The 13,233-nt window shown below is 46.9% G+C and overlaps 1 protein-coding gene across 1 annotated transcript; it reads left to right on the forward strand.

The window, feature by feature from the left end:
- Nucleotides 1-3,853: 3,853 nt before the first annotated feature.
- LOC134492019 (zinc finger protein 124-like) lies at nt 3,854-8,207 on the forward strand. Its single transcript, XM_063296145.1, has 4 exons — nt 3,854-3,968; nt 5,167-5,239; nt 5,670-5,793; nt 7,061-8,207. Exons 1-4 carry the CDS (start codon nt 3,856-3,858, stop codon nt 7,165-7,167), a joined length of 417 nt encoding a protein of 138 aa, XP_063152215.1. The 5' UTR covers nt 3,854-3,855; the 3' UTR covers nt 7,168-8,207.
- The last annotated feature ends 5,026 nt before the right edge of the window (nt 8,208-13,233 follow it).

Genomic DNA, 13,233 nt, shown 5'->3' on the forward strand with positions numbered 1-13,233 from the left:
CATCTCCTTTCCCAAAATGTGAGCTCTGCTTTCTTGGCCAGTGCTTCAGGGGCTGCCAGCCTCTCCTTGCCTCCCTTGTCTCTCCCTGCCAAGCCCCCTTTTGTTGAATAGAAATGTTGGGGGTCCCAGGGCCTTCCAGATGTGGTTGGGTAACAACTTTCACCCCCCTTGCCACTAGGGAGTAGACCCATTGGGGTTCCTGCAGATGTGGAAGAAACCCAGCTAGGATTGTTAGTAATTCTCTCTCTGCTTGGGGTTTGTATATATTGTAGTTTTAATTAATCTCTATTTTAATGTTGATTTTTATATTTTTAAATGCCTGTTTTATATAGGTACTGTTTTTTAATTGGTTATTGTACCTCATCCAGAAACACTTCTCGGGAGATGGGCAGCTATATAAATCTAATTGATTGATTGATAGATAGATAAATAAATAAATTTCTACTGTACAATTTGTGGTAGCCATGTGTGGGTGTGCGTGTGTTGTGTGTAACTGTGGAGTAACCCCAGACCTCCAAGCTCCAACAGATGTGCTGGACTACAGCATCCAGAATTCCCTGCTAACGCCATGTGCTCTCCCCCTCCCCCCGTGGTACAATCTGCCGCCTACACCAGCTGTGCCAAGCGTGGGAAAATTCGCCGCTCCTTTCCCACGGGGAGGGGCACCCAGTGCCTTTTCACACCGCCGTCGGGACTTTCGAGCCGAAAGAGACCCCCCCTCCCGCTCTGCCAAAGGGGGGATCCAAGAAAAGGCCCTCTTAGCACACACGCACACACCCCCGCGCAGCCTCTAGGGCCGCGTGAAAGCCACCGGCGATGCCTGTTCGCAAAGTCCCGGCGGCACTCAACGGGTCTCCCGACGAGGAGTTCACGGCGAGGACAGGGGAGGAGCCGAGTCTTCCTGGCCCCGCCTCCCTGCAGGGCTGCAGATCCGGTCCGTTTTGCCTCGCACGACACGCCCGCAGAGCCCCCTCCCCGGGGCAGCCTCCGAGCATCGCGCGCAGAATCCCCGGGAGAAAACGACGGTCTCTGCAGCTTCAGAGAACAAACAGAGCATGCGTGAGACAACGTTGCCCATATGAGCTCCTGGTGAGAAGGGAGGCTTCCACGTGGGAGGATGTTTTCCAAGGAAGGCAGGAAGCCCGTCCTCCTTTCCTCTCTAGGACTTAACACACTCTCTGCCTTTGACCCTTACGTTGCACTTGTTCTTGCAGGCATACAGATTACGGTGCCTGTTGCCGCTTCCTTTTTCTCACGAGCAAAAGCAGGTCCAGCGCTGGATGCGTGGAAAGGAGGAACTTTCAAAGTTCCTCTCCTGCTCCCTTCCGGGCAAGGAAGCCCTGGGCGGGCTGCCTCCGGCCCCCGCGCCGAGCTGAGACGCTCCCTTTGTGTTGCATAATCCACTCCCCCCGCCCCTCAGATTTGCACTTTGTCTCCAGCTGAAAAATGCCTCCTTCTCCCATGGCTTGCACTGGACCATAAGGAAGGCTGAGCGAAGGAAGATCGATGCTTTTGAACTGTGGTGTTGGAGGAAAATTCTGAGAGTGCCTTGGACTGCAAGAAGATCAAACCAGTCCATCCTCCAGGAAATAAAGCCAGACTGCTCACTTGAGGGAATGATATTAAAGGCAAAACTGAAATACTTTGGCCACATAATGAGAAGACAGGACACCCTGGAGAAGATGCTGATGCTAGGGAGAGTGGAAGGCAAAAGGAAGAGGGGCCGACCAAGGGCAAGATGGATGGATGATATTCTAGAGGTGACGGACTCGTCCCTGGGGGAGCTGGGGGTGTTGACGACCGACAGGAAGCTCTGGCGTGGGCTGGTCCATGAAGTCACGAAGAGTCGGAAGCGACTAAACGAATAAACAACAAAACCCATGGCTTGCAAGATGAGCTGTCGTGGCAGGCAGGGACCACTAGGGGACTCCCTCTGCAGGCAGCGGAGTACTGGCAGCCTCCGAACTTCAGAAGGGAACTGAGCATGCGCCTCTGCATCTCGCCCGCCTCCGCTTCTCCCGTTCCCTGAGCCTTATTCAAAGGCGCAGAGGGAGGCGGTGCAACCGGCAAGGTCTTCCCCCGGCTTCAGTCCCCTCCGCGCTTTGCACCCTGAGCGCCCCCGGGGCAAAGAGGCTGCGGGAAGTCGTTGCAGGAACGGAGGGGCTGTGAGTAGCAGCTTCTTCCCGTGAAATGCCAAACCGTGCATCATCCAGATTGCAATGGGGGGGGGGGTGGGGGGGTGGGGGGGGTGGGGGGGGGTGGGCGCTCGGAGCGAATTGGGGGCTTGCAAAGAGCAAACTCTCGGCGTGGGTTGGTTGGTTTTCTCTCCCCTCCGAACCAAAATTCCAGCCAGCGCAGGAGGGCCGGAGTCGGAATTTGGTGAGCAAAATCAGTGCACCTCGTTGGGGTTTCTGTTCTGGTTCTTGATGTTGTTGCTGTTTTAACTTCATAAACTGAGGTCTGGGCTGTGCAGATTGTCTTTTTCTGAGATCCTGGGTTGGCCGAGAGCAAGCCTTCCTAAGAGTCCGTGCTTTCTTTTGGTTCGTTCATTCTTTTGGGGGGGGGGGCTTCTTTTCCACCTTCTTCTAGGTGTTTGACCCAGCAATGGTCAGTAAAGTTTACACATTCCTAATGAACCAGAGGAAGAAATCCAGCCTTTATGATGCCTTCCCACCCTCCCAAGCCAGGCATGGGGTGACAAGCAGTGGCCTAAAGGATTGCACTGGGGTAAAGCAGCTCCTGGAAGAAAAGCTAGTGCTGGGCCAGAGGAATGGAGGAGGCCGATTCTGTGCACAGAGCAGATCGGCGGGGGCCCAAGTGTTGTCCTGGGCATGTTCAGATCAGGATACTAGCTTCCTGAACTGGGAAAATTCCCCTTTGCTCAAAGACAAAGGAGAAAGGAAGAGTCAGCACATCAAGACTGTGTTTGGTAGGATGCTGACTCTCTTGGAAGAGGGGCGGCTGTGTGCCAACTGACTGCACACCCCCGCAAGCTTTTACTCTGGAGGGTTTTTCTAAAAAGATCCAAGATCAGTAGGATCAGTTTGGGGGCTGAAAGGATCTTATTTCACAAGTGAAGTTTCTAGCTGTCTGGAGGGGGGAAAGGGCTCCTCCAAATCAAACAGGCCAAGAGAACTCTTCCTGCCATTGTGGTCTTAAGAAAGAACGTTGCTCTTTGCAGATCCCAGAGCAGCATTTCAGCACCATGAAAAAGTGGACTTGCAGTACATCCGAGGGGGAAAAAAGGCCCCCGATCATTCTGGCTGGGCCTTGTGGGAAATTCTGGCCAAGCATCAGGACAAACAACCTGGAGGAAGGAACCACAAGCTTTGGTATACAATGTCACCAGAAAGTTGTGCTACCCTGGGAACTTAGCAGCCACCTCTACCATCTTTGACATCAGTGGCTGAACCCAGAAAAGAGCACAAAACTCAGATGCTGGACCTGGTGGTCCTGGAGCAGTTCCTGGCCATCCTGCCCCAGAGATGGAGAGCTGGATACAAATCGTGGAGCAGAGACAAATTCCCAGGTGGTGGCACCAGCAGGAGACTTCTTTCTGAGCCAGGAAGAGAACAAGGAACTGAAGGTGAGAGAATTTCCAATAGACGATAATAGTTTATCAATTTTTCTGTTTTTGAAATGCCTCCCTACATTTCAAAATTCCTTTCCTACAAAGGAAAGATCTCTCTTCCTCCTTAGGTAATCATTCCATTGCTTTGCCCAGATAATATACCTACTTCAAGCTTGCTCACAGACATCTAGAGCTGGCAAAATTGGAGCAGATAGTGAGAATTCAGTACTTACTGTGTGCTGCCCACTACCCTTTTTCTTTGCTTCTAGGTGAAGAGGCTTGTCATGGAGGTGATCACTCCAAGGCAAGAGGGAATCTGTCCAATCCCTCCCCAAAGCCACACTCTGGGGGATCTCCCTGGAAGATCCAACTCAGGACACATCACCAGGATCACCAGGTAAGGAAGGGCAGTGAGGTCCCAGGAGTTCTCAACTACTTTCATTCATGATCTTCTGTTACAGTCTTCTGTTACAATCAAACTCTGGCCCTTTGTGCAAGATTAATCTTTGTGTATAATTTGACTTCACCATTTTGGCAGGCTGCTTCTAAATAAGTCTGCTTTGTCCACTTCTATTTATTTAGCATATTTATATAGGCACCCATCTCACAAAAAAGTGACGCTGGGCGGCGTACAACACGACAATGGTTAAAAACTCCATAGCAATCTAAAACCAGTTAAACATAAATAAAATGAACATATAAAATAAACATATAAAAGCCAAGAATGCAGGAGCACAAACATCACTTAATTTCATACAGCCACCTTGCAGGCTCTCCATTGGATCCCCAAGGCTGATGAAAAAAACATGTTTTAAGGGCCAGAAGGCTAACAGAGATGGGGCTAACCTCACCTTGAGGGGAATGATGTTCCAGAGGCCACAGCAGAAAAGGCACACCACCTGGGTCCCACCAGATGGAGCCCTTTTGGAGATGGGACCCATAGCATACCCATTCTGCCTGACTTGGAGGGATGGGCAGATGCAATCAGGAAGAGGTGGTCCCTCAAATAACCTGGTCCCATGCCATGTAGGGCTTTAAAGATCAAAACCAGCACCTTGAATTGTACCTGGAAGCAAACTGGCAACCAGTGCAACTCACTGAACAAAGGTGTACCATGTGCCCTCCTAAGGGCACACATAACTGTCCACATAGCCACATTCTGCACCAGCTGAAGCTTCCGGATGCTCTTCAGAGGCAGCCCCATGTAGAGCATGTTACAGTAATCCATTCTGAAGGAGACCAGGGTGTGACTGACTGAGTAGAGCCTCATAGCCGAGGAAGGGGAACAACTGGCACGCAACACAAAGCTGTGCAAAGGCCTTCCTATCCATGACTGCCACCTGTTCCTCAAGTAGGAGTTGTAAGTCCATAAGGACCCCCAGATTGCGCACCCGGTCTGTCTGGGGCAGTGCCATCCCATCCAGTACCAAAGATGGTAAAGTCCCAGAATCAGAAGGCCCCAAAACCCAGAGCCATTCAGTCTTGCCAGGATTCAGCTGAAGCCCCCATCTAACCCCCTACAGCCTCCAGGTACCAGGACAAGTACCTTTGTCTTTGTCACTGGGACACCTTTGTCTTGCTCACAGAGAACAAAGCAAAGTTGTTGGTGCTAAAAGAAATGTCTCCACTTGTGGTGGAGCAGAAACAGCAGCTGTGCCACCAGCTCAGGTAGGAGGAAGATTTCTCAGGCATGAATAGCTTCTGAAAGGAAGGCCATTTCAGGATGCATTTCATCTGCTACTTTCTGAAGGACCACTCATAAGACCTTCAGGAATCTCTCTGGATATCCAATCCAGGAAACTTTGGAGCCACAATTCAATGATGCTTCCCAGGCCTGTGTCAGATAGATGACACTGAAAGATATTCCGGTTCCTACTACTGAGAGACCAGAGTTCTGGTAGAAACAGTAAGGTAATCAGAATTTGCCCTAATGTGCCCACAATCAAAAATGATGACTTCTGCTTATTCGCTCACACAAAGCTCTGATTCTCATGGAGAAAATGATTGTTCTCTTTACTGTATATCTCTGCCTTTGAATTGATGAGTTAAGGAAGGCCTTCCTGGGCCTGTTTCTACAAAACGTTTGGTTCTTTTCCAGGCCCCTGTAATATTTGAGAAGGTGGCTGTGTACTTCACAGAAGAATGGGTGCTGCTGGATTCTGACCAGAAAGTCTTACATGGGGAAGTCATGCTGGGGAACTCAAGGAACGTGGCCTCTCTGGGTAAGGGCCCTTCTTTTGGAAGTTCATATCAGCAACAACTAATAACTAACGTATCAGAAATAACTAAGAGGGACTAGTTCCTTCCAGGAAATAGCCAAGCTAGAATTCAGCTTCTTGGTGGAAGAAGGAAAAAGTCCATTTATCCAGAGTTAGACTGGCTGATATCTGGTGAGCCATGCAATGTGGCCTTTTTGCAGCTGGGATTTGAGGAAGCTCCTTCATGGATTTTTCTGTCCAATCGCATCAAGAAGAGATTAATTCTGCAATTCTAGAGGATGACTCCATCAACCTCTGTCCCTCTGATCTCTGCTTCTCCTGGACCACCTGCCCATAAACAGTGGCAGCTTGGACAGGGCCTCCTTTCACTCCTTCCAGGGTCCCTGTAAACATTTCTTGCAACACAAGGGAGCTATATGACTCTTTCCCATCTTACTTTTTTTGTCAATCTCTTCCCCAACCTGGGTATCCTTTAAGTGTGGGAACTTTAACTCCCAGAATTCTTAGCAAGCTTGATTATAGCTCAGAGTTCTGAGAGTTGACCTCCACACAGTGATCCTAAACTTGGCAGATGCAGTTCAAGGTAAGAGAATGTAAGCAAAATGGAAAAACTTTGAAAGAAGGCAACAGCAAAGTATAGGAGTCGGAAACAGATTGAATTAGCTTTTTGAGATCAGCCAAGGGCAGCTAGATGCTGTGACTTACTGTGAGTGGCCTTTGATTCAGACAGTTGGGGGGGGGGCAAACCTTCAGTAGTTTCTAATCTTCATGTCTGTTGACCACCCCCAAAATCACAGGGATCTTCCTTTGAGGAACAGCTTCTAGAATGTTTTTTTGGAAGAGATTTCTTCCGAGTGTATGAATGCCAGTACTTTTTGACATAAAATAGTGGACTTGATGGGTTGCAGCCTGAACCAGCCAGCGTGTTTGTTTTATAATATCTGGAGGAGGCTATTCTAGGTTATTGATTAGCTGCTGTTGCTGCTCCCCTGCTCCATGAGATGGAAAAAGGATTATAATCTCTTACAGTTTACTTTTTTCTCCGTAGTCTAGTCTTCCTCACCTCTCTCTCATTTTCTTAGTCTAATGGAAGTGGAGCCCACTTAGGAATAAAAACAAACCGGTTTTTAAAGTTTTTAAAGCCTAGCAATCTCATCAAAGTATAAGCAGAGGAAAAAAAAATACTGGTGATGGTAAAAAAAAGACACACAATTTAGGTAATGATATCTCATTCTTGTATTTTAATGGGATATTCTTTATTTGTATCCAGGAGATGATGAGAATTATACAGAGGCAGATCTGACATCATCGCAAGGATTTGCACATGACCTGGGAGGAGAGCATCAGAATCAAATAGGACCTAAAAGGCCTGAGTAAAAGCAGTCGAACAGCAAAGAGGAGAAGCCATATCAATGTTGATGTGTGGAAGGAGTTTCAGGAAGAGTAGTTCCCTTACTTCCCATCAAAGGATCCCCTCGGGGAAAACCATCTCAATGCATAGAGTGGGGAAAGATCTTTAGAATGAGTTCTTCCCTTATCTCCCATAAGAGACTGCATAAGGGAGAAACCATATGAATGCAAGGAATGGGGAAGTAGCTTCAGTGCGAGTGGCCACCTTGCTTCCCATCAAAGGATCCACCGAGGGGAGAAACATACAGTAAATGCGTGAAGTGTGGAAATAGCTCTAGAGACACGTTCTATTTATTAGCACATAAAAATCCACACAGCATTAATGTAATATAAATGCATAGATAAAATTTTACTCAGCACAGACAATTTATTTCCCATAGAAGGGTCTACATAGAGGAGAAACTGTTCAAATACATGGAGCGTGGGAAGAGCTTCAGGCTGAGCTGTTTCGTTAGTTCTCAAAGAATTCACTCAGGAGAGAAACCCTTTATATGCATGGAGCATTGAAAGAACTTCAAGATGAGTTGCTTCTTGCTGCTTCTAAAATAACTCCCGTGAGGGAATAATCCTTTTAACTGTATGAAATGTGGAATTCTGGGACTCTAGTTCTAAGGCAGTGCTTGATAGGCAGAAATGCGGGATGAAAATGCACCTGGGAAGATTGAAAGAAGAAATGGAAGGCAAAGGATGTGGGATAAGACAAGGGGTGGTGAGGTGGGGAGCAGCTGGCCCTTTAAAGAACGAACCAGCCTTGTGAGCTCAAAGATATGACACCTTCCCTGAGAGCCAGTAATGGAAAAGAAGGTGGGAAGAGTTTTGGGGGTCTTCTGAGAGCATTGGCTGGAGTCCTGGATGAGGGGGTACTCTGGCAAAGCTGGAGACTGAGTTATTTGGCTGTACCTAGAATTGTGTTAGGGTGTTTTGGTTTTTATCCTTTTTTAACTGTGTTCTGTATGTGAAACTTTATCTTCTTTTGGTACCTTTAATAAAGTTGATTTTGGTTTAAATCCTGGAGTTGACCCATGGCCTTCTAGCACTCGCCTCAGCTTGGCTGAGCTACTGACCCCCAAAGCCAGACCTGGGTGGGTGAGGATTTTCCTTTCAATCCTCACCCACCCAGATGGCATAACCTGCCAGCCTTGGCTGATTCTGGAAGCTAAGCAAAGACAGCCTTGGTTAGTATTGGATGGGTGACTATTTGGGAATACCAGGGCTATTGACTAGACTAGACTCTTGTGGTTCTCCAAAGGGCTGGTGGGGAAGTGAGAAACTGGTTGATAACGAAGGGGGGTGGCAGCAAGGAGACCTAATCGACCAGTAGCTGTTCACCCACAAGCACAAGTGTCCTCAGAACTGAAGGACCTCAGAGGAGGGGCACGTTTGACCCTGAGGGTACCTTTTCCCTTATTCCATGGTGCAAGAAATGGGATATTGAACACTAGAGGGTACCAGAGAGTCAGGGAGTTTTCCCTTCTTTTTTCAAAAAGAAAAAAAATTATTTTTTCCCTGGCAACCAGCAGAGGTCAGACACCAACCACAAGCTTTTAAAAAATTTCCTAGAAACTAGGAACAATGGATAGGCAAGGTAAGTGCTAGGGCAGCAGCCAGCTGAGAAGTGGCAAAGACTATCAGTATGCCAACCCTGCCAGGAAGGCACAGGCTATAAAAATACCTGCTACAGGAATTTGAGAAACTGAAATTAGGGGCTAAGAGAGGAAGCCATGAAGAGGATGAAGTTGATCTGGAGCTTAAATGAATGGAGATTGCTGAGAAAGAGAAAGCACATCAGGAGAAAGAAAGGAGCCCCAACATCAGAGCTGTTGAGGTTGCAACACCAGATCATCCTCGCTAACCCTTCTCCCAGTACAACCCAGACCTCGGGGGAAAGGAAATACCAATTCCCAAAGAACCATGAAGAACATCAGGCAGAGACCTAACCAACTGACTTTGAAGATACCTGCCAAGCTTACAGCACCCCAAGACCCAGGACATGGTTCACATGTGTCCTCTCTTGAAGGGTTGCTTAATCTAAATACTGGCTGACCTATGCACTAAGGAAAAGGAGGACTACCAACAGTTTAAAAAACATGTAGTTGGTATCTCAGCAGAAGAAACCAGAAGGAGGTTTCACTCACTGAGGAAGGTGAATACAAAGAGTGAACTGGGCTAAGAGCTTCTTTCAAGCACAAATACTGGTTTCAGCAGGCAGAGGCCTTGGCTACGGAGGAAATAGTTGAACTTTTCCTCCTGGAGCAGTACATGACTAGTATTCCTGATTCTATCAGGATGGAAATATAGAAGGTGGACCCAAAGAAGGTCATGGAAGCAGCTGCACTTGTACAAGACCTTTTGGGAGGGCTAAGCCAACTGGACCACGGAGCAGACCAAGGAGGTGGAGAAGCCCCAAAACAGCCGATGGGGGCCCCAACCAACAACCAACCTACACACCATCCCAAAGCTCCAGTTAAAGAAGTCCCACAAGCAGAGGCCAAAGTTCCCATCAAAAAATTACCTACATGTCTCAAGTGCGGTGAGGTGGGACGTTTCAAAAGAGACGGCCCCAATCTCAAACGCCAGGTTAGGCATTTCAGTGAAACAAATCCTGGCCGTACTAGTGGGTTGACCAAGTTTGATGAGGGGGTGATGCTCCTAAGAACAGGGTGAAGATGAAGGTGAAAGGCAAACCAGTAGTTACCTGGAAAGATACTGGGGCCACCATTTCCATGGTTCACTCCTCACTGGTCAAAAGGCATCAGCTGGCCCAGGCACATGTAGTGAAGGTGACAGGTCTGCAGGGGCAGGCAACAACACCCCTAGTCAAGCTACCCATTCAGTGGGAGAAGGGGAGGGGGAGGGGGAGGGGGAGGAGAGGTTTGCTGTCAGCTGCTATGTTGCTTGGGGAGGACTTAGCTGAGAAGAGATGGAAAGACCTACAACCAGTAAAGAAAGACCCTGAGATGGAGCAGAGGAAGGAGATACCCCAAATTATGCAACATCCTAGAACCCCCTCCCCACCCTCAATAAGAAGCCAGTGGAAAAGATGGGGAGAGAAGTCTGGTGCAGGCATTGGAACTGGTAAATACTAAACTGACCCTAGGAAGGGCAGAAGAAGTGGCAGAACCAGAGTTACTACACTGCCCAGAGTCACCTACACTACCCAGTCACTTGATGAGAGATGGGCAGCTATAGAAATCAAATAAATAAATAAATCTCACCCAACATGAGCATCATGTTGGTCCTCCACAAAGCTGTGGAGCCCCAGGGAAAAGGGGATAGTGAAGGAAGGAGACCATGGAAAGGCCTGTGGCCCTGGAAGTGCCAGGGAAGGCAGCACCCTGCAGGTAGGCTCCCGGAAGAAATAGAAGATCCAAAGGGGGAAGGAAGCAAAGCAAGCCCAAAGGTCATCCAAGAGGCTGCAGAATCCGAGATAAACGGGAACAGCAGAAGGGATGAGGCCTAGGAAGGGCCTGGCACCCTGGAAGTGCTAGAAGAGATGGTCAAGAGTACCAGCAACCAAGTTCCAGAGAGAACCAGAAGAGGACCATAGCTTAGCTTAGCTCAGTTGTGGGAAGAGGCAAGGTATACACATTTCCCTTGGTCTAAGCAGGAAGTCCAGGTTCATTCACAGGAAAGCCTGCTCTATAGACAGAATCTCCCAAGAGGCTACCAGGAAGGCTGTAAAACACATAGTTCCTCACAAGCATCATCTTGAGCCTTGCCCATGACCCTCCCAGTGGTTGCATGGGAATGGGCAGAACCAAGAAAAGAATGGGACAGAATTTCTGCTGGCTGGGATCAGGCCAGGATAAGGCTAAAAATATGAAATCTTGTGGGGTTGCCAGTGTGTAGGAGACATGCAAACCTGGCAGAGGAAAATGAAATTTGGGCCCTTCAGGATGAGGCATAGGTGTTGGAAACCAGCCTTTCAAACCCTCAGTCTCATCGTAAAAGGAGCTACAGTATAATGGAATATTATGGATATTATAGAGACAGAATGGAGTAAAATACCTATACTGAGAGATTCTTATTAGCAACCTCGCTCTCTCTCAGCCCAACCCACCTCACAGGGTTGTTGCTGTGGGGAAAATGGGAGGCAGGAGTATTAGGTATGTTCTCCACCTTGAGTTATATATAAAGAAGGCAGGATTAAAAAAAATCTAATAATTTTATTTATTTATTAATTTTATTTGTCAAATTTTGTCACCGCCCATCTCCCCCCTAATAATAGCAACCTGACTGATCATTTTCCAACAATTCAGTACTTTTTTCTCTTCTGCATAAGCTCTCTTTACAGTGACCATATTTTCTTGGACAAGCCTGAAAAGGGGGCAAATCTGAAAGAGGTTCATAAAGATAAAAACCGTTTACGTTTATAACTTTGCTTTACAAAGGAGAGTTCAAGAGCAACACCAAGAAAATGAGTAATTAAATTAAATAAATCTAAAGGGCAGTTTTGGAAATAAACAGCTGTCCTTTATAACAAAGGACGTATGGTCACTGTAGCCATCTTACAATAACTGATTTCCAGTGATCCCTCAAGAGAGAGCGATAATGCTACACAATCATATTAAATAAGTAATATTAATATTGCATAATATTAAAACAAGGTCTCGTTTTTTAATACATTCAGCTGGATGGTTTTGATCTCACTTCTCCAAATGCAATTTCATTCTGCAGGACTGCTCAAAGCTAGACAGTTAAATGGACCATCTACCGTTTTAGAAAAGCATCTGTGGATGGGGGGAGGGGCAGCTGGGCTTTAGATCACAAGCCAACCAGAGGTGCCCAGAGGGAGTCATCTGACCCCTGAGGACCAATGAAAGAAAAGAAAGGGATCCTGTCACATTTTGGCGGGAACGGTTTTGGGCAGCTTTTGTGAGGAAGTTAGTGGGAATGCTGAGGGGGTTACCTCAGGCAAAGCTGCAAGTTGTTTAGTTTAGTTAGAATTGTACTATTTTTTAAATTATTATTCAAATTTCTATTACCGCCCAACTCCCCCCAAAGAGGGGGGAGGGTATTAGGTTTAGGGGGTATATTGTTGTTTTTTCCCCGTATTTAAACTGTGTGTTGTGCGTGTGCGTGTGTCAGCTTATTTTCTTTTCGTACCTTTAGTAAAATTTATTTTTTGTTTCAATCCTTACCGAAACAAAAAAAATATTTTTTGTTTGGAACAAAAATGTATTTTTTGTTTCAAAGCAGTTGCCTTCTATTCCCTGCCTCAGCTGGGCTGGGCTACAGACCCCCGAAGTTTTTGTTCTCGTTTCCCTTTTTCGTCCAGACCCAAGGTGGGGTGAGGATGTCCCCTTCAACCCTCTCCTGGTTCCCCAGTGGGCTGGTGTAGAGGGAGAAACCAGTTTCTGGCGAGGGGTGGCAGCAAGGAGACCGAATTGGCCAGTCGCTGTTCACCCCCAGGCGCCATTACCTCATAGCTGAAGGACCTCAGACCTTGACCTGTTATTTATTTATTTATCTATCAGATTTGTCACCCCCCATCTCCTCTCTAGTGGACTCTAGAGGGACCTTTAGGGTGCCTTTTCCCCTTATTACACCTACATTGGAGTTTATACATGCACCTAATAGGTGGTCTTGATTCTGTATAAGCCTTTCAAATCCTGTCATTTTTCTTAATGTCCCTCCCTCATTTTTAATGTATTGAAGATCAAGATAGTTTTGCCTGAGAGGAAAAATAAAGAATTGCAAGATATACGTTCATGGTGAAAAGTCAAAGCAGCTCAGCAAATGTTTGACTCATTATAGAATATTTATTAAAGAAAGGGAAATAGAGACATGTTAGTATGTGAAAGGCTGATAGAAACACAGCATTCTATTTCTATTGGGTTCGTTTTTTATGTTTCTCCTCACATACTCGATGTCTTAATTCAACGTCTTCTTGCTTTATCAAACATCCTTCTTAGGATATATGAATGAAGAATGAAATAATGCGGATTGAATACAAAAATGATTACTCCATACAAAAGAAGCTCTCTGAGATGGTTTGATCATGTAGAGAATGAGACTGAAATACCAAAATGA

This window comes from Candoia aspera, chromosome 2 (assembly GCF_035149785.1).
Source record: "Candoia aspera isolate rCanAsp1 chromosome 2, rCanAsp1.hap2, whole genome shotgun sequence".
In the NCBI taxonomy this organism is placed as follows: Eukaryota; Metazoa; Chordata; class Lepidosauria; order Squamata; family Boidae; genus Candoia; species Candoia aspera.

Excerpts from the sequence above, each read along its gene's own strand:
- LOC134492019 (XM_063296145.1), top strand. The coding sequence starts at position 3,856 with ATGGAGGTGATCACTCCAAGGCAAGAGGGAATCTGTCCAATCCCTCCC. Across the intron at positions 5,240-5,669 it reads CAGCTGTGCCACCAGCTCAG|GCCCCTGTAATATTTGAGAA; the intron begins GTAGGAGGAAGA and ends GTTCTTTTCCAG. Across the intron at positions 5,794-7,060 it reads AAGGAACGTGGCCTCTCTGG|GAGATGATGAGAATTATACA; the intron begins GTAAGGGCCCTT and ends ATTTGTATCCAG.